Source organism: Fringilla coelebs (assembly GCF_963513975.1).
Source record: "Fringilla coelebs genome assembly, chromosome: 4".
Classification (NCBI taxonomy): Eukaryota; Metazoa; Chordata; class Aves; order Passeriformes; family Fringillidae; genus Fringilla; species Fringilla coelebs.
This window is the reverse complement of record NC_140032.1, coordinates 71445364-71466370: the sequence shown is the minus strand read 5'-3', so window position 1 is coordinate 71466370 and position 21007 is coordinate 71445364. Positions and strand designations below refer to the sequence as shown.

The 21007-nt window shown below is 49.2% G+C and overlaps 1 protein-coding gene across 6 annotated transcripts in view; it reads left to right on the top strand.

Moving 5' to 3' along the window:
• SLC4A4 (solute carrier family 4 member 4) overlaps positions 1-21007 on the top strand; it is a 112521-nt gene that overhangs the window by 84840 nt on the left and 6674 nt on the right. For all 6 annotated transcript variants that reach the window (XM_084204632.1, XM_084204630.1, XM_084204631.1 and 3 more), the window contains 14 exons: positions 1383-1470; positions 2632-2786; positions 3095-3208; positions 4573-4747; positions 6417-6550; positions 8359-8630; positions 10756-10826; positions 11146-11334; positions 12337-12450; positions 12811-12972; positions 14701-14879; positions 15602-15674; positions 19075-19143; positions 20335-20508. In XM_084204632.1, the coding sequence (XP_084060758.1) occupies positions 1383-1470; positions 2632-2786; positions 3095-3208; positions 4573-4747; positions 6417-6550; positions 8359-8630; positions 10756-10826; positions 11146-11334; positions 12337-12450; positions 12811-12972; positions 14701-14879; positions 15602-15674; positions 19075-19143; positions 20335-20508 (1969 nt within the window). The remainder of the gene's footprint in view (positions 1-1382; positions 1471-2631; positions 2787-3094; positions 3209-4572; positions 4748-6416; positions 6551-8358; positions 8631-10755; positions 10827-11145; positions 11335-12336; positions 12451-12810; positions 12973-14700; positions 14880-15601; positions 15675-19074; positions 19144-20334; positions 20509-21007) is intronic.

Sequence of the window (21007 nt, the reverse complement as noted above, 5' to 3'; positions counted from 1 at the left end):
GTAGAAGAAATGTGTAAACTAACTATAAATACAAAAGTTTGATAGACATGCAAAATACCATGTGCTAACCAATAAACTAAGTGTGACTGTATTGTCCACCAATAAGATCTGACACAGTGCCTTCTGATAATCCTATAAAATATAACCTAGGAATAAAGATTGGCCTTTTCTGCATGAACAAATGGAGTCCTGTCTGCACATTAATGCTACAGCCACTAAAAGGCATTAATGTTTTTGTGTTTGTAATGTCTGGCCTGTGAAGATATTTTATTCTACCCACTGAAGGCAGTTCTGAGCTGAATTAGGACAAAGAATTTGGAAAATGCCACAGTCTCCTTGTTTCCAGCAGTGTTTTGGTAGTGCAGGAGCATTCAGGTGCTCTGTGCTGGAAAAGAGCCAGCTGGTTGGGGTTATTGCGGAAGAGGGTTGTGAAAGCGCCTGGTTCTCCTGGAAAACCAGGGGAATGCCAAGCAGCAGCTCCTGAAGTTATGAACCTCTTTTTTTTTGTATTAATATGTTTGGCTAATTTGCATCCTGGAGTTTGGAAAGAGTTGGCTGAGGAACAGTTTTTCTTGAGTGTTATTTTGTAAGAACTGGTAAAGCAGGGAAAGTTCCAGGAGGTGGGAGGAGAGCAGAGGACATGACCTGGGTGTGTGTGGCTTACTCACCTCCCCGTGAACCTCCAGTAAAACACTCAAACGCCTCGTGAAGGACTCGATTAAGAGGTGTTATGTAGTAATGCCAATCAATATGTATTTATGGATCCTGTCCTACTAAATTGCTGCCTTTTTCCTTTTAGGACTCTAGATTCTCTTGAACAGAATTTACCTGTTTGGATATAATACTCCTCATAAGCCATTTGACTTAGTACCTCATCATATTTGAGTTAGGAGATAAAATAATATTTAATCCAGCCCTTGGAAGGGGTTAGGTGCTTCTGGTGAGGTTATTTCATCTGTATGTTTGCAGTTCCAAAGGTTTCAAATCGTGGTGTTTTTTAAACTCTTCAGCAGTGACTTGGATGTAGTTGCTGCCCAAAGAGATCATGTGAAAAATGAAGTGTCCAAGGCCAGGTTGGACAGGGCTTGGAGGAACCTGACTAATAGAGGGTGTAGATAGCCTTTAGGATCCTTTCAACACAAACTGTTCTGTGATTCTGTGAAACAAATCCCCATGGAGGTGGACAGGCTCTTGTGGTGCACAGGCCATGGTGGGCCACAGGGTGCAACCTCTGGTCCAAAGTGAGCTTGAGGCCTCTGGCAGCCTCCAGATCTCTAACAAGGACCACAATTCCTCAAATCAGATTTCTGTCTACGTGTTCTGTGAATAATAAGCAGTTCCTTTTGCCATCCTAAGTGGGAACAATCTCTTGGTTTTGTCAGATTTCTCTTCATTCTGCTGGGACCAAAGGGCAAAGCCAAGTCCTATCATGAGATCGGCCGAGCCATTGCCACGCTGATGTCAGATGAGGTAGGTGTCTTGGCATCTCCAGTGGGAAATGGGTCTCCCAGGTAACAGTGTCCTTCCCTCCAGCCTGGTCAACAGGAATGAGCATTCACATCAAGCTGAAACACCCACATTATCTCCTCATGTCCTAATATCTTCCATCTGTTGACATAATTACTTCCTCTGGCTTTGTGTTTGTTAAAAGCGTGACTCTAGGAGGGGTCTGTCTGCCCTGTGTATTTTCCTGCTAGCAATCACTCTTTCATATCAACTGTGAATTAATTGTTGAATTGAGTCCCTTGTGTTGAATTTATTCCTTGTGTCCCTTCTGCCATCCCAGAATCCCACAGCCAGGGATGTGCAGGTGATGCCCACGGCCCCTTTCCCCCATGGGGTGCCGTGTGTGGCCCTGTGTCCTGAGCACTGCAGTGTTCATGTGTAGCCAGGAGCAGCTGGCCCCTCCTTGCTGCCCTGGCTGGGCTTTCAGGATTCATTTACAGCTCCTTTGTTCCAAGGGCTCCTTCATCACAGCTCAGCTGCCCCAGCTCTGCTGCTTTCTGCCACTCAGTGGGCTGCTTCCCACAGCCCCTGAGTCCCTTCCTGCCACAGCTTGTCTTTCACATGCACTGATCCACCTCCTCTCCACAAAGTCCAGAGGATTCCTATAAAATTCACCATTAATGCTTTTTTCCTCCCCTCGCCCTTTTCTCATTTGTCCTTCATGATTAATACCAGGCCTCATTTCACAAAAATCAATTTTTGATGTTGTTTTTGAGTAAATACTGTCATCAGTTCTGTGTCACAGGGTTGAAGATGAATCTGGGTTTGATAGATTGAAGTAGGTGGCTTGGTCAAAGTGTCTTCTCCAAGTGTAATTAAAAGTCCTTGTGTAGAGGAAAACTTTTTTGCAGTAAAGATATAGATAATTGCTTTACTAACATTTTTAAAGGTTAGAAATAGATGGCTTCCTTAAAATTAGATATATGCCTAAAAGGAAAGAATCTCTGCTGTTATCCAGCCAAAGGAAGGGGCTTTCTGAGGGTCACTCCTCCTTGTGCCACGTGTCCCGTTGCTTTTTCAGGGAGGAGGAATTTAGTTGATATTGTAGAACTCAGGAGCTGCTTCTGGAGTCAGGGCCACAGAAAATGCACACCTTTTTCCACAGGGAGTCTCTTTTCCTTGCAGGTATTCCATGATATTGCCTATAAAGCCAAGGACCGTCAGGACCTGATCGCGGGCATCGATGAATTTCTGGATGAAGTCATTGTGCTCCCCCCTGGGGAATGGGATCCAGCCATTAGGATAGAGCCCCCCAAGTCTCTCCCTTCTTCGGATAAGAGGTAATAGCAGGAGAGAGAGGCAATAGCAGGGCTCTGTGGCCAAGGACAGTGGGCATGAGGTGTGGAGAGGGGGTGGGAGGAGGCAGTGTTCTGCCTGTGCCGGTGTATGCAGTGACCTGCACCTGGCTGTCACTATTTAGGAAGTCCTGGAGGTATTTCCCGGCCTCCCTTGGTAGCTGGAGGGAGGATGTTCCTGGCAGTCTGTACCTTTTGAGGTGACGTTGTGGGCGCACAATAACATAGCAGGTAGCTGGCTGGGCTCTTTGGGGCTCCTCTTGGTCCTGGTGACGTGCTGTGTCCTGGCCTAGGAAGAACATGTACTCGGGCGGGGAGAACCTGCAGATGAACGGCGACACGCCCCACGACGGCGGCCACGGCGGCGGCGGCCACGGCGACTGCGAGGAGCTGCAGCGCACGGGCAGGTCGGTGACACCCCGGCTGTGCTTCCCTTGCCAAAGCATCCCCAGCCCAGTGATGCCTGTACAGGCTGAGCTGGGACCCCAGAATGTGGCCTGGGGCCTTCCTGTGCCCAGAGTGAGGCTGTGTGAAGGGTTCAGAGCATCCGGCTTCAGCAGAGGGCAGAGGGTCACGGATCAGGTGCACAGGAAATGATAAAGAGCCATTAAGGAGGACAGAAGGCCCAGGTAGGTGCTGCCTGTGAAGTCAGATGAACTGCAGGGGACACAGACATGGCTGGTACCAGCCTCAGTTAATCTGTTTGGATTGCTGAAGGGGTGCCTTAGCCAAAGGCAGAGATGTTCCCTTTTCTGGGCATTAGTGTTGCAGTTGGATTGCACAGCCAAAGGCTTTTATGGGATAGAAACAGAGAAGGTAACAGTGTCCCAGGCCCTACTCTCTGCTTTATTACTCTGCTTTGTGCCACGTAAAGTCCACTGGAGTGGAAATGCAGCTCAGGTGGCCATGAAACAGCGAGCTCAGCATATAAAGATCATTGCACAGAGCTTCATGCTGGCTTTGTGCCCTCCCTCCTCCTCTGAATCTTCTTTTTCAGTTTTAGTTCTAGTCTAAATTCTAGGAGAAAAGTCTGAAAGTCTTCACACTGCCTTGGTGTGTACAAGTGGAGTGTCCTGATTTGGGGTCAGAAGGTGGTGTGTGCCTGTCTGTCACAGGGTCTGTGCAGTCCTGGCAGAGGTGGGGAGCTGTGAGCAGGGGAACAAGAGGCTAAACAAGCATTTTTTATGCTGGCAGTGTCAGTGCCACATGGAGTTTATAAGACTTAAGTACTGTCTCGTCTGTGATCATACAAAAAGGGATGTCTGCAAGTGAGTTCTTCTGTCATCCAAAAGTGTTTTCCTTATGTTTTCACTTCCTAGTTCTTTTGCTGGTTATTAATTGGAAGCATTTTTCCATGCAGCAGATTGTTTGGCTCGCCCAGCCATGGTGTCTGCTATGTGGAGAAATTCAGGCAGGGACTTAGACCAGAGTTAATCTATTTTATTACATCAACTAATATATTTGGGGGAAAAAAACTCAACAGATGAGCTTTCTGAAATACAAACTGTGGTGGCCTGTTTCAGCAGAAGCCTGGCTTGTAGTCCTGCAATTTGTCCCTTTCCAGCAGCATCACAAGTTTGAGATATTATCTCTCCTTACAGCATTCTCTCTGAGAGCCCTGGACCACCACAGCTGTGATTGGACTGTTTGTAACGTGCTGGTCTCACTCCTCTGAGATAATACTGCATTGCTGGCAGTGTCTCTGATGGCTTAGCGTGTGAGTTCCACTGTGGGACGTGTTGCATGAGTCTCCTCTTGCTTGTCCCTGCAGGTTCTGCGGGGGCCTGATCAAAGACATCAAGAGGAAAGCACCGTTCTTCGCCAGCGACTTCTACGACGCTTTGAACATCCAGGCGCTCTCAGCCATCCTCTTCATCTACCTGGCCACTGTCACCAATGCCATCACTTTTGGGGGATTGCTTGGGGATGCTACAGAGAACATGCAGGTGAGCCAGGGCTTTCAGAACCAGCAAATCCAGCATTTGCCTTTCGCTCTCCAGTCAGAGCAATGTTTGGGCGCTGGCAAAGCTGGAATTCTTGGTGCAATAATGGAGGTGCTCTGTGTTTTCACTGCTTTCTCACTGCTCACTCTTTTTCACTGCTGCTGTGCTGTCCTTTGACAGCTTGTACAGCAGTTCCTTAAGTGGTGAATAAAAGCAGGCCCAAGAGACAGAGAAGGTCTTTGCTCCTTCTGTAGAGAGAGGCTCCTCTGATCTGCTCTCAGTTGTACCGTTTTAGTCCAATTCAGTTTGCTAAGTCTGAATCCTCTGCTTGATTCTTACAATACCTGGGCTTTGGCCTCTCTGGTGAAAAGAAAATGCCAACATGATTAGGAAAATGAGTAACACAGGAGAGAAATGTCAGGTCCTCAGAAAGATGAACTTAGTAGTAGTGGGAGGGCGCAAGCTGAGAACCAGCCAGATATCCAGACAGGCTGGATCAATGGCTTAGCTCAGGCTAAAGAGAAGGGATTCTCTATTAAAAGTGCTGGAGGTGCTTTGTGGAATATTAGGAAAGGTAGGAGGTTGTATTTAGATAGATTCAGTTCAGCCAGTCGAGTTCAGTCAAATCTCCTAGCAATAATCAAGCTCATAATGATAATGACTCCATTATTAATTTATGCAGGTTTAATTAAGTCAAACATAGGAAATGAGGGCACATATCTGGAACCCTGCACTCCCCTTTGATGAATTAGAGGCTAGAGTAAGATCCAGCAGCCTGTGCAGTGCCCAGCTCCCCTCCCTCCTCTACAAACAGTTTGCCTTTTCTGAGACTCATGGAAGTCAGGAATGGAGAGGCCTCCCACCAGTGAGCAGCGCTGGACTGTCATGGGGTAGCAGAGCAGAGCCTGTCTGCTCTGCACAAGGTGCAGTCTTTAAATGACAGGAGGAACGGGAGATGTTACCTGATTCCAAATCTAGTTCAAATTGAGAATCACTTCATTGTGGCCAGAAGTCTCAAGAATATTAACAATCAGGTAGCAAAAAAAACCCCAGAGAGCAGTATTTTTGGGGCTCCTACATCACAGTTTGTGTGTCTGTGTCTTGTTTGTTGTAAACAGGGATGTGGCTGCTGCTGGGGCAGGCGCTGAGCATGGCCCGTCCCTGCTCCCTGTCCCAGGAGCTGCCTTCACAGCTCACTCCTGAGTTTTCTGTTTCCAAGAAAAGACACTATTCTTAGTTATAGACACGTGGAAGAACGTAGGGAAAAGAGATTGCAGATGCTCTGGCCATGAGGGCCCTCTCCATGAGTAATACAAGAGGAGTGGAGGGGATCAGCTGTGTGAAGGCTGTTTCTTGCCCTGGGATTACTGGGCTCAGCCCTGCAAGTCCCCCAGAGGCAGCCAGCCTGTTGCTTTCCTCAGTGAAAACACCAATTCACGTCTTCTAAAGAGAGAGGGACACAAGACTGGGTTTCAATTCTTGCAGTACCCTGACGAGTCAGGAGAGCTGCAGCCTGGGCGGAAGGGAGGATCAGCACGTGTGGTTATCCCAAGAACTCTGTCTTGTGTGGGACCAACATTTTGGTGGCAGCTGCAGGGGGGGCAGAGGATGCTGTCCCCTTGCTCACAGGCACAGGGACTCAGAGAGGGTGACTCCTGTGCTGTGTCCCCAGGGCGTGCTGGAGAGCTTCCTGGGCACCGCTGTCACCGGCGCCGTGTTCTGCCTCCTGGCTGGCCAGCCCCTCACCATCCTGAGCAGCACAGGGCCCGTCCTGGTCTTTGAGCGGCTCCTCTTCAATTTCAGCAAGTGAGTACAGGGCGGGAGAGGGCGGGGGCAGCAGTGTCCCACACCAAGGAAACCCAGCCAGGGAATGAGCTGAGCTGCCTGCTGTGGGGATGGAGGGCATTTAGTGCACGAAGTGAAACGTCTCATTCCGTGCTGAGATCCTGTGCAATCACAGCAGGGATTTTCCTGGCACAAGTGTCCCAGGGCAGTGCCCAGTGTGTGGCTGCCTGCCTCTGTGGGGCCTCCTGAAACAAAACCAACCTTGGCCACTTCAGTCCTCCGTGAGGAGTTTGCTCTAGTTGCAGTGTGCTGCTTCTCCCCGTCACTGCTTCTCTGACTCCCGTGGGAGCATGGAAATGATTCTCTCTCTTCACTAACAAAATCCCATGGGTCCCAAGACTTTGTCCAGCAGTCATTTGAAATAATTACTATTATTTATGAAAGCAAAGGTGTCTAAGGTAGAAACAGCCCCCAGAATTCCACGAGGGAGCTTGTCTGCTTTTAAAGGAAATTTCCTGCATTTTTTTCCATTTAACTGGTATGAAGAAGTTCCGCTCTCTCCACGTTGTTGACAGCTGACACCCAGAGCTAAAGGGAGCCCATTTTGCTAGGTGTACTCATTTACCATTCCCACATCTGCAATACAAGGAAGATACTCTGGAATCCCCAAAGGAATCAGCAGTGTCATGGATGATTTCACCCGTGGGGCTGGCGACCCTTTGGCTGGTGTTTTGCAAGGATATAATTTTAGGTTACACAGAACACACCCCAAATCCCTTGTAGTCTGTGTTCTCATTGTGGCAGGTTGTGCAGGACTTGTGTTCCTACATGTAGGGAGGGATGGGGGCTACAAAAAATGGCTGGAAAGTTAGATTATCCCAGGGAGGGAAACTGGAAGCTACCAAAGGGTGAGAGTTGCACAGTGGAGCAAGAGGGGGACACCTTTCTTTTCTTCCCTCATCAGGAATCAATGAAGAGAGTCAGGAATGGACACACTGCACCTGTTGGCACCTGGCAAGCATGACTAAGCCCAGGTGCAGCAGGCAGCAGGAAAAAAGCAAGATGGAAAAGCACTTTGTATTGTTTTGGAAGAAAGAAGGTGGTAATTGTTAACCTGAGGAGGAGGTGGCAGTTGTAAAAGCCATTGTCCTAACAACCTGCCAGAGCAGAGAGGCAGGACTTTTTAAAAAAGGCCTTTCTAACGAGGAAATTGGAACTGAGTACTTTGATTTTTCAGTAATGCATTTGTGGTTGTTCATTTTCATAACACGCTGTTCCCTGCTAGGAGCAAAAGTAGAAAAGCTTCCCATGCCCTGACTCATTTAAAGTGTGACTCTGTGTGAGTGTCTGAAAAGGTCCCTGAGAATGCCCTGCAGACCCAGCTGTGTGTTTGGCCTCGGGTGCTCCATGCTGCTGACACCCAGGACCAATCTGCAGGACATGGTACTTCAGGAGCGCTGCAGGAATTTGAGGAGCAAAAGCCAAAACAATGAAGCCTCAAGCTGCACCAAGGGAAATATAGGTTGGATATTAGGCAAAAGTTTTTTACAGAAAGGATGATAAAGTATTGGAATGGTTTGCCTGGGGGGGTGGTGGAGTCACCATCCCTGGATGTGTTTAAAAAAGACTGGTTGTGGCACTTGGTGCCGTGGTCTTGCTGAGGTGTTGGGCCGGGTTGGACTCGATGATCTGGAAGGTCTCTTCCAACCTGGTGATTCTGTGATTGAAATTCCCCTGACTCAGCTTTGTTCCATGTAACATCTGCTTTGTACTTCCTGATTTTATCTAACCCAATGTTTTCCTTTCTTGCCACCCTTGTCTTGTCGCAGGGACCATGACTTTGACTACCTGGAGTTCCGCCTCTGGATCGGCCTCTGGTCAGCCTTCCAGTGTCTCATTCTCGTGGCCACCGACGCCAGCTTCCTGGTCAAGTACTTCACCCGCTTCACCGAAGAAGGGTTTTCCTCCCTCATCAGCTTCATCTTCATTTATGATGCTTTCAAGAAGATGATCAAGCTGGCAGATCATTATCCCATCAACTCCGAGTTCAAGGTGGACTATATCACCCATTACTCTTGTGCCTGTAAACCACTAGATCCAGGTAAGGGCGTGTTCATTGCCTCTCCAGTTTGTAGATAGGAGGTGGCCTTTGCTCTCTGTTTCCCTTGTGCTGCAGCCCAGGTAATAGGTAGATTATTCCTTCCTTATCGGTCAGCTTCAGATACCCTGTCTTGGTCTCAGGAAGCTGAAAGGTAAATTTCATCCCAAGTGGAATGTCAGTGTTGCAGCAGACCTCTCGTTAGGGGTAGAAGTGAGCCGAGACACAGACTCTTGTTCAGCAATGTTAAAAGGGTCCCAGTTGATTCCTCTCTACAACTGAGCCATCCTGACTCTGACTACTGCAAGGTCCTACTGTTGGCTTCCCTGGCAGACTGACTGCAGCTAATTCCTGCTCGACTCCAACTGCATGTATTAGTTTGCAGACTCTGCAGGAGTATGACTGCAGGCTCCAGCAGCAGGCTCTCACTGCAGGCCCCTCACTAACCTCACCGCAGATCTTGTTCAGCAGCAACTCTTTGCCTTGTTTCATCCATCCTCTAGTTCTTTGAGGTTATCCTTTCTTCCTCAGGGGTCCTCCTCTTCAAGGTCCACCCCTGGGCAGCCAGCACACCCCTTTTGTTACACTTTTCTTTTTTAGTCACAGCTGTGACCCCTTAAGGGCAAGGCTGTTCCTCTTCTTTGGTAATTAGTACAACTGTGACAGGGGCAAGGTCACCTGTAATCCCTTCTTCTACACCTACATGTCACAGTACAGCTGGCCTTGCTGGAACTCCTCCAGAGAGCATCATGGCCAGTGGAGAAGCTCTTTCTGCACCCCTGTCTCCTTGCATCCCTGTTCCAAATGGCATTCCTCTGAGGATGCCATGAAGGGGCAGCAGTGGCGGCCAGGTCACTGCTGGGCAGCTGAGGTCACTGCCATGGAGCCCAGGCCACTCCCGTTTCAGGAGCTGGGTTTATTCAAGGTGTTAGCCAGACGTGGGTGGTTCCACCTCCTGGCTGCACGGATGAGAGGGAAAGCACAAACAATTCCTTCCTTCCCAAGAAGGGAGGTGTATCCCCAGAGCAGCCTATCTCTGGAGCGTGGGCTGTGCAGCAGATAGAGCCAGTGTACCTGTGGCTCTGGAAACAAAGGGTCACAGAACCCAAATGCAAACTGAGACACGCTGGCTGTACCACTGGGGAAGTGGAGAACACTCCTAGGATCCCACAAACAATGGGGAGTAAGAAACTTGATCTGTGCCCAGAGTAAACTGCAGGTTATCTGGCCACACCTGTCCAACAGGAAAAGCTGCTGGCTGCTCCTCTCAGGCGTCGGGAGCCGTTCCCTGGGGCTGGGTGCCTGCCTTCCCCGTTAAACACAGGACCTTGGGGAGCACGTGGATGCCAGTCTGCTTCTGCCTCTGCTGGAATGGCAGAGTCAATTCCTTTTTGAAACTAGGAGCATGGGAATGATCAGTGCCAATTGGAAGTCTCCACTTCCCATTGAAACACTTGTGGCTCTCCAGACATCCACGTGAAAAAAGTTTATTTATGCACAACCTCAGTCAGCCATGAGGCCAGGGGCCACGAGCCCATTTGCAGGAAGGATTGCATTTCTAAATGAAATTTCAATTTCATGATTCCTAATGCTTCAGAAGCCATAGGGAATGCTGCTCCTTCTTTCAAAGAAATTATCCCCATCCTGTTGATGTCAATTTCTTGCTCTCTTTTTTCTTTCTTTTAGTTCAAAACTGTGTTTATGCTGGACACTGAATCGCGTTTTGCTTTTCTAGATATCTTTGGCGTTGTGCTTGCATTTGAAATTAATCATTAGGAGTGCTCTGTGGGTATTTAATTTAATCCAGAAATCATTAGGAAAATATGAGAAAACTATGAAATATTATATTGTCTGTCTGGTTTTCTGTTGGTTTTTTTTTAGCATCAACTGAAAATATAGTCCCAGTTGGGTTTGGGTTATGTTTCACTTAACCTTTCTGTTTTGTGAGTGAATGATGATTGAGGCTTTTGAGTCTCTCTGAAACACTTGTGACTCACTTTCCTGGAGCAAAGAGGTGGCAAACAGCTTGACAGAGTAAAGAAATTATTTAATAATTGGAATTGGCTCTCCTTCCTAACTGTTTTCTGCATCTTGCTCACCATATTGCCTTTTCTCTTTTCTCTTGCAGTTAATAGCTCATTACTTAACAGGACAATGGTGCTGTCAGACGATGAGCTGGTCTCTCCCTCCACTGAGCTGGTGAGTTCCCCTTGGGAAGGCAGGCATCACACAGCCTGCAGAGTCTTGTGGTGCCACTCTGCTGGCGAGCTCTGGATAGTGAGGAGAAAGTGGAGCTTGATGGATCACATCCCTGCGTGGAGGAAGGAAGCTGAGGCACAGAGTAATAACCCCTTTTAGTCAAACACCAGCAGGAAAATGGTCTCACCCAAACCCTTCTGTGCTTTCATGATTTTATCTTCTGTGTGATGCCTCCCTGTTCCTCTCAGATACTCTGTCACCATTCCTGTCCCACCATGGGCCAAGTATCCACATGGAAACATTCCCTTTTTTCCTGCAGGCCAACGGCACCATTGACTGGGCAGCTCTGACAGCCAAGGACTGCTTGAAGTATGGGGGCCAGCTTGTGGGCAACAACTGTGACTATGTCCCTGACATCACCCTCATGTCTTTCATCCTCTTCTTTGGCACTTACACCTGCTCCATGGCCCTGAAGAAATTCAAGACCAGTCGCTACTTTCCCACCACTGTAAGTATCTCCTCTCACCCCATCAGTCTTTCAGAGGGCACAGCTCAGCCTTCCTGTTGGAGCTGCTGTTCTGCACACAGGGAGGGATGCTCTGCAGGGAAGCAGTTGGGATAAAAGTGCAGCTGGTTGTTGGATCTGGTTATCCGAGGTATGCCTGGGATTGCTCCCAGTGGATCTGGAGAGCACAGGTAAGGCAGCAGAAGAGCCAAGAGAAGCTGTAGCCTCTTAGGGTAATGTGGCAGGGGTTATAAAGGTGCTGAAGGCAACCCTTCCAAGCTTTCAGGCACGTCTCGGGTGCACCTGCTTGTTTTGTCCCCTGGTGAGGCTCCCAGGCCAGGCGTGCGAGCCAAAGCCATTTCTCTCTGAGACTGCCCCGTTTCTGGCATCCTGACACACAGGGATTTATCCTGCATGGATGTTTACTGTTCCACTGTGTTACAATTGAACCTCTCTTATTTTTAATAGAAAGGAAACAAATTCCATCTGGGCTGGAATGCAGCTCAATTTATCTGTAACCATGCAAACCCGGGAAACCTGGAAGGATCGGCAGCTCTGGAGAGCTCACACAGGTCCAGGCTAGCACAGTGGCTCCTGTCTGGTTAAATTCTGGGGTCTGATCAGTGGCAGCTCAAAGTGTTTGTATTCCAGTGACTTCAGGAGAGCTGCAGTCTTAGGGATTCAGCTGAGAAGCCTGGTTTGTTTTCCTGTCTGCTTAGTTTGACTCATTACTTGAACAGCAAACAGGATAGTCTCTGCCAGTCCCTCAGAGTATCTCATTTGTGGAAGTTTGTGCTGTTTCCGTGCTTCCATTTAGGCTTTCAGAGAACACAGTAAAGTACCAAGGCACGTGTGGCAAATGCACTGGACATGATGGTGGCCATAATTGTGGGGGAAGAAAGGATGAGCTTGTCCTGCCAGGGTCTGCCATGTGGACATGAAGCGTGGGTGAAATAGTGTTCCTTGGTGCTAGCTCCTGTGGTTATGGTTCCGCGTCTCTTTCAGGCCCGGAAGCTCATCAGTGACTTTGCCATTATCCTGTCCATTTTGATCTTCTGTGGAATAGATGCCCTGGTTGGTGTGGACACACCAAAACTAATTGTGCCAAGTGAATTCAAGGTATGTTGTTGTCAGCTTGTTTGCTGGCTTTTGGAAGAGGTTCCTTTTCCCTCTCACCTGCCCTGTACGGAGTGACTTGCCCTCACAATGGGAGTGTGGTCAGCATCTGGAAAGGGCCTGATTACTCAGAGGGTTGGGGTTAGGATGCTTTTGGTTAGCATCATTTTAAGTGGCTGGTCTATCTCCAAAATTCTGACTCCGTACTTGGAGCCTTTGACTGGTGTTAATGGGAGGGATGAAATTGCCACAAACCTGAAGTGTCTCCCTGGAGCTCCATTGCTGGAACAAATGTGGCTTTGGGATGTCATCACCCCTGTATTGTGCCTCTAACACAAGCTTTCTTCTCCTTGCCCTTCAAAGCCAACCAGTCCCGAGAGGGGTTGGTTTATCCCACCTTTTGGAGGGAACCCGTGGTGGGTGTACCTGGCAGCAGCCATCCCTGCCCTGCTGGTGACCATCCTCATCTTCATGGACCAGCAGATCACCGCTGTCATTGTCAACAGGAAGGAGCACAAGCTCAAGGTGGGTGTGCTTTTTGCCTGGAGCACGTGCAGGGGCCTTTCCTCTGCCCCCTTCCTCCCTTGTGGACACGAGCCTATTCCCTGGCACTGCCTGCTGCTTCTAAGCAGGAAAAGTGGCTTTGTGGCCAAAGCTGCACGGTGCTGTCAAATACCAGCAATAAGCTGGAGAGATTTGGGACATACCAAGGGCATAGCCCCACTTGGATGTTATTTAAAGAGCTGATATGTAACAGCCTAAGATGTAGTCGTGTTTTTAAAACAAACTTTCCAGACCAGTGACAGGCAGTTTTTCATGCCTGTAGGGTTTTTTCTGTTCCCCTGCACGGTCAGTTCTATTGAAAAATATTAAATTCTTGTGAAAGAAGATTGTCCCTTCCTGCTCACAGGGCATGTTTCAAGTGGTCTGACCCGTGGGAGTGAAACACAGGCAGTGGTGGGTCATTATTTAGATACCTGCTTTATCAGTTATCAGGAGAGCTGCTGGAAATGGAAAGGGAGCTTCTGCTTGGAAAAGAAGAGGATGTTTCAATTCATGTGGTCACTGTAAACAATAGACAAGAAATGTGTAATATAAGACCATCCTGAGCCCAACCTGGAGGAGAGATTTGAAGTACCAGGGAATGGGAAAGGTTTCTTATGCCCAGTGATGACTGCTGGCTGATGGTTTAAAAACAACCCCTCAAAACATCCGTGTTTGCCACCTGCATCTGGGCAGATAAATTCAATACTGGTCCCTCGTGTTCCTCAGAGATGGCTAAACAGTTTTAGGTCTGTCCCTTGCACCTAACCAAGCATTTTCTTCAACATTGTAAGAAAATATTTGCTGTTCTTCCCTCATGAGGAAGAGGCCCCTCATCTCTGCAGCTTATGAACCACGGAGTGTGGTTTTGCTGTCAGCACTGGCTGTACTTTTTTAGTAACAAAGTTATAAACACTCCAGCAAAGTACTGTTTGATGTAAAAAATGTATTCCCTGCTTCCTTTGTTTATGGTGTGAATGTGGTATTTTGTGGAATTGAGGGTTCACAAGCCCCATCTTGTTGTTCCACACCAAAAAACACTTCTATGCACAAGAGCTGCTGTAGGAGAAAAGGTGTTTTTACTGCTGATCCCTTGCTGAAGTGTTTGCAGGGTATTGCTGGGTGCCACCAGCCAGCCAAGGTAAGCAGCGCACGTGTCAGGAAAACAGTGAGGGCTATTCAAGAGAAGCTGGATTGCCTCCCTCCTGGGTCATCCTAGGCTTGGATCATTTGTTTTTTTCCAATAACATCAAACTGAATGGGATTTTAAAAAGGTTAATCTGTTTTAGAATAGCAAACCTTAGAGGTTTGCCCGCTGTTTTTCTGAAGATCTCTTCTCTTGGTGGCTCTTTTGTTTCTTCTCTTCTTCTCTTGGCACTTGTGACTGCTGGAATTCCTGTTTTATTTCTTGAAAGGATTTAAAAATAGAGGATCAGAGGTGTTTGAGAAGGAGTCAAGAACAAGGGCAGCTTTCTCCTTTGGCTAGGGAATGAGACTTCAGCTGTTCTTGTTGCACTCCTGAAGCAGCCTGGGGTTGTGTCCCAAGGGAGATGTTTCCTTATGCTGTTCACAAGATCCAGTGTATTTCTGGTGTTTGGCTCTGTTGGCCAGGATGCTGCAGAAGGAAATGCTGTCTGTCCAGTGTGCCTCTGTCCTGCTCCAGAGGCATTTGGAATAGTCAAGTTGAAGGTTGTTTGTCTCCCTCGACAGAAAGGTGCTGGATATCATCTGGATTTGTTCTGGGTGGCCATTCTGATGATTGTCTGCTCCTTTATGGGGCTGCCCTGGTACGTGGCTGCTACCGTCATCTCCATCGCTCACATCGACAGCTTGAAGATGGAGACGGAGACTTCAGCCCCTGGAGAGCAGCCCAAGTTTTTGGGAGTGAGGTATGTCCAACCAGGAAGGCTCAATTGCCTAGTTTGCAAAATCCTATGTACAAAGAATTTTGTGCTGCCTTCTCCCTATTTCCAAAGCCAATTCCTTAGGCGAGCCCCACGTGCCTCCTCCAAAGTTTACTTGGCTACATCAATGCAGTGTTCCTGTGTTAAAGGAGTTAAATTTCCTGCAGACTTCTCTATCCAGGGAAATGAAGCAAATTCCTTTGCAAATGTAATGCTCAAACATACAAACTTGTCATACCTAGTGCAAGCAGCTTTACCTAATGAAGCATCTTTTTCATGTGTTTGGATGCCTTCATTAAGTGGTCTGAAGTGCTTCCAATGGGATTACTCCTGGAAATCAGGCAGCTTGTTTAGTTAACTAGATGGAAATTTTATGGCCTGGCTTTCAGCATTCTGAAATATTACTGGCCAAGGTGTTTTTGGGTGTGGGAAGCCCTGTGGGTGCTGCTGAAGGCACGTGTTGAGCCCCCTGTGAAGGTCTGAACAATTTATGTGGCTGTGCTCTGGGCGGGCTCATGCCGTGTTACCCATCTCAGCGTGGAGGGCTGGTGGTGGAACAAAACTGCCTGAGGTTTAAAACAGGCCTGGCTTGGGATCCAGCCACCTGCCTGAGGCTGCTGGATGAAAAATACGGCTGCAAAAATGAGTTTTGGGGATTCCTGCTGGTGGTCAGTACTTGGGGTGCTGACTCAGTGATGTTGTTTCAGGGAGCAGAGAGTCACTGGCGTCATCGTTTTCATCCTCACCGGGGTGTCTGTCTTCATGGCTCCCATCCTGAAGGTAAGGACTGTTCACAGTTCTTTGGAGGCTTAAATCCAAACCTTTTGGAAGGAAACACCAACATGGTTGTAGTGTGCTAGAACAGTGACCACGTTCAGGGCTGGGGTTCTTGGGCACTGTGATCTTTTTCATTTTAAGGTTATTTCTCCATGTTTGCATAAAGTTAAGCTCCCTTTTCTTTTATGATTTCTTTTATACCTCTACCGGGCCTTTGTTTTATGGAAAACCTATTCTGGATAAAGCTCAGAGTATGGAAAACGTGTTTCTGGAGGAAGCAGTGCAATTAAATGGCATTTCTTCATCTCCTGAACAGTTTTTTTCCTGTAAGTTTAGCCAAGGCTCTGGACAGATGTGATGGACCATTGCATCTCGGTAGGTGGCTGTTTTCCAAGACCAGAGATTTGGTGGCCTGTAGCCATGGAGAAATGCATCCTTAGTGGATCATCAGATTGTAGAAGGAAACTGGAAAGCCTGTCTTGTGGAGGATGGTGCCTTCTCTGGGGATAGTGATGGAGGTGGTGCCAAGCTCAGGGGTGCTGTCCAACAGGAGATGTCAGCTGCAGGAGCCCTTATCCGTGGATCTGTAGGCCGATGGTAGGAGCAGAAGGTGTCAGAGCAGCGGCACCGTGCGTTGTAACCGCGGCACTGAGCGGATGGGTGTCTGCAGGAGCATTCCCAGAGGCTGCACAGGAGTCTTGGGAGACTGCAGGGGCAGTGAGGCATGGTGTGATGTTAACCATGAGGGGAGGAGGCAGGCAGGGAGCAGTGACTTTGCCCATGGAGGGAGCAGAGACAGTGGCTTTCCAAGCCAGTGTGTTCCTGTTCTTCATTTCTAAGGCGTTTGTACTGCTTGAATTTTGGTGTCTTGGGTAACAGCTTCCACCTCCACACAAAGAGGCATTTCTGTGCCTTTAATTTAATGCCTGATTGTGATAATCCTGTTTTTTAGTTTACGTGACCTTTCCCTGCAAGATCCCTCTTCCTCTATTCCACTGAGGTCTCTTACTTCCCCTGTTATTGCTTCAGTCATTAATTATTTGTCTGTGCTTCCCCTAAGACAATGTGTGGGGAAGATCCTTGCTGGAGGACGCCTGAGGATAAGTCAGCATGCTGCTGGCCCACGTGCCAGCAGGAAGGACCTGGCAGGATTTCAGGACCTTTAGCAAATTCCAGTGGCAGGGTCCTGCTGGAGAGAGCTGCACTGCTAAATGCATTGCAGAACATTTCAGTCTTCTCCTGCCAGCGGCAAATTGAACGCTGACAATCCCAAATTTAATAAACCAGGCAATCCACGGAATAATCCCAGCTTTGTTTGCTGAGGGCTTTGTGGTGGATGTGCTGGTTTTGGATGGTGGTGGTGTTTCTGCTCAGCCCAGGCAGATCTCCACAGAACCATCCTTGGCCCTGCTAGGAGGGTGACAGGCACTTTGCTATAAATACAGTTTTAGTCCTGTTGGCCTGCAGCAGCTTTGCTTGGAGTGCTGAAGCCAGCACCCCCATCGTTAGGGAATACTTTGCCAAGAGAAAGTCTTCCAAAATGATAGCACCACTTGCTGCTCTGCAGGCTCAGGTACTGAGGTTTCACCTCGGGATGATCTACAGGATTCATCATCATGGAATGCTGAAATAATATTCACACATTTTTCTTACTTTAAAAAAAACCCAGGGAAATAAACAGAAGGGCAGGAGAGGAGAGCAGTGAAAATGAGCTGGCAAGCTCAACTCTTGCTTACTGTATTGTGTTGTGTGTCATCCCTCAGATCCAGTGAGGGCTTTGAATCCCATGGTCATCCACAGCTTTGTGAAGCCCCCACCGGGTCCCTGTCCCTCTCACAGCAGAGGTGTTGGCAGAGCCCAGGAAAAAGCATTTACCTTCAGATGGGAAATGGCAGTGTGGCTTACCCCAAGGAGCAAATAAACCCAAGAGAAGGATGAGTTAGCAGTTGAGAAGCTCGCAGGAGGGGACAGGTGGTGAGACTCAGGAAGGAAGGAGAAATGCAGGCAGGGAGGCTCTGGATAGCACATGGCTGGGTGCCTTTGGTGCTCATGGCCCCCAGGGAAATCCCTGCTGGAAGCAATGAGCCAGGTGATGGAGAGCATGCTAAAACACTGGATGGCTGCTGTGTTGTTTGCCTCTCTCATGAGCTCAGTGCAGCAGGTGGAAGGGAAGAGTTCCCAGTGCAGGAGTGCTGGGAGCAGAGGGTGCCATGGCCTGGCTGTGGCTGCCATTCAGTGGCAGCCCCGGGTACTGCACTAGGGACTATCCTTTGGAACTCACTGCATCCTCCCTGGGCACCAGTAAATCCCACACAGGCTGGTATTCTGCCGCTGCCTGTGGTTTGTTCCAAGCATCCCTGTTCCTGCCATGCCAGGCTGGCTGCCCGCTTCTCTGGTGAGGGACAGGGACTCATTCCCAGGAGCCTGTCTGCTGCTCCCCTGCGCCTTCCTCACTCCCAAAGGGAGGTGTGCCCCATGTGGAGGTATGGGCAGCACTTAGCACCTGGAGGGAGCAGAAAGTGATGTTTGAAAGGACACATCCTGGCAATGCGGAAGGGAAGTCAGTCCTGTATTTGGGAGTAATTCTGGATGAATGTGTGCGAGAGATGGAGCAGGCAGAGATTGGGTTGGCATGACTGCTGTTGCTCGGGTGGGACTCCAGAGAACATCCTTTCTGCATGGATTTGCATGGCTTACTGAGCTGGACTGAACATGGAATCACGGGGTTGTTTCAACTGGAAAAGCTCTCTAAGATCTCCCAATTCCACCACCACTGCCAAAGTCACCACTAAACCATGTCCCCGAGTGCTGCTTTTAAATTCCTCCAGACATGGCAACTCCAGCACTGCCCTGGAAAGCCTGTGCCAGGGCTTCACCACCCTTTCTATGAATGTGTTTTCCTAATATCCTACCTGTGTTTGCCTACCAAACCTCCCCTGGCACAACTTGAGTCCTTTTATTCTTGTTCTGTTACCTGGGAAAACAGGCTATACCACAAACTACAGGATCGTGCTGCCTTTCCTTCTTCTCCGCCTTCTGCTTCCACTCACACCACAAATCAGAGGTGAAAGGCAGTTTGAAGCCCATTGGAACACACTTGCCCACCTGTTCCTTGACTTGCTGAGTGACTGGCATCATTCCCTCTGGTTCTTGACAAGATGTCCAAGTCCTGGTGAAGTGGGAGAGTGTGATTGCACAAATGTCCTTGCGTCTCAGAACACAGCAGGAGGATTTATTATTTATTCAGCTTTATTTTGCTCTATTACTTCCATGGCTTCTTTCCTCCGTGTTGTCCACCCGTGGGTGCAGTTTGGATTGCTGACAGGCTGGGAATGTTGTCCCACCACGTGTTAATGGTGTACAGGGAGGTTCTCACCTGGGCTCTCCTGCTCTTGTCCCGCAGTTCATTCCCATGCCCGTGCTCTACGGTGTCTTCCTCTACATGGGAGTTGCATCCCTCAACGGTGTGCAGGTGAGTCCTCAGCCAGCGCAGGGCTTCCTCCACAGCCCTCCAGCTTTACCCTTCTCCTTCCCAAGAGGCCCATGGAGGGTGACAGCTGTTGGCAAGCTTTGCCACAAGCCCGGTGTCCTGAGAGGGCAGACCGAGGTACAGCGGCCAGGCGGGCACTGGCAGTGCCGGGGGTGCTTTGTGAAGACCTGGGTCCGTCTTTGGCAACCGGGATGGGGCTTAGAGCAGCCTGGTCTGGTGGAAGGTGTCCCTGCCCATGGCAGGGGGGTGGAACGAGAGGAACCCCGTAGGATCCCCTCCAACCCAAACCATTCCAGGATTCTACAGGCTTCTGCCCCAGCTCAGGCTCACTCCCAGGGTAGTTTGGGTCCAGTGCCGCAGACTGAAGGCAGGGAAAGAGGATGATTTATGACAGTGGAGTTGTTCCTCAGTTCTAAGGAGCAGGGACATTGTTCTCCAGGGAGGGGAAGCCACTCCCCTCTCTTTGTCGTTGAGGAAATCTTACATAAGGAGCCACTCATGCCCAGCGCCTGTAGCTGGCCCAAGGAGGCTGGAAGTGGTTTTGTTGCTTTCTGGCACCCTGTTAATTGTGGCCTTTTTTTTTCCGCCCGGGTTGTGCCCCGAGGGGAAGGGACTGCCTGTTCTGTGAGGCCCAGAATTCCCTCAGGCGTTCTGTAGAACAGCTCCAGCTTCCATTCCCTGCTGCGGTTCAGTCTGGTCCCGGCAGGGGGACAACGAGGGCATTGTCCTGCTGCCCCGGGCCGGCTCTCCTGGAGGGGATTTCCCCTGCTCCCGACCCAGGTGGTGGGGGGACTGTGATCCAACACTGTTTTGTACTCACTGAGAAATCCCCATTTTGGTCTAACTCCAAGTCCATCCGGTCCAGCACAGGGCAGAGGGACGCTGCTGGGAAAGCTGCCCGTCTTCCTTGCTCTTCAGTGAGGTGCTGTTCTGTTTTCTGGCAGTGCAGTGTCTGCCCTCGCCTCTGCTGACCTCTGCTCCCGATTTATTTAGGGAAAACAAAAGCATTCTTCCTAAAGGCTGAATGTCTTTCCTTGGCAGGAGCAGGGAAGGGGAGGACAGCAAAAATGCCCCAGAGTGTGATGCTGACCCTAGTTTGGGCATTCATCTTGTTTTCTCTCTTTTTTGTGCATCCTGGGTTTCATTTCAACATCTGTTCATCTTCATTTGCAGTTCATGGATCGGCTGAAGCTGCTCTTGATGCCTCTAAAACACCAGCCTGACTTTATCTACCTGCGCCACGTCCCGCTGCGCAGGGTGCACCTCTTCACCTTCCTGCAGGTGGTGTGCCTGGCCCTCCTCTGGATCCTCAAATCCACCGTGGCTGCTATCATATTCCCTGTCATGGTAGGTGATGCTGTCCTTCCCAGCCCTCCCTTTGCCCACAGCCTGCTCCTTCCCCCCTTGTACGCTCCTGTGTGAATCCCGCCTCTCCCTGGCGAGTCTGTGCCTCACAGCTCCACTCATGGCACTCATGTAGGCTCAGTGTGGCTGTGGCTGCCTTCCCATAAATCCTCTGCAGGAAAACAAGCCTGGAAAGTTCATTTTTTCCCAGGAAGGTGTCGTTAGTGTTGACCATTGCTGGCTGCCAAGGTTAGATTTGCTGTGGTTTCTCCTTGAGCTGCATGAGCCAAGGAGAGGGGCAGAGTTTTGCTGGTGTAGCCCACGCTAGCTACCAGATGCAAAATGTCTCCCTGGCTTTTAAATAGCACAAATTGACAGAACCAAGAAGGAGGCTCAGTGCTAAGAGAGGTGCCAAAGGGAGGGAAAGGGAATGTGTCTTTTCCTTGGACTCAAGTAAAAAGACACTTATGTTGTTTACCATCTATGGGTGATAATTCGTGTT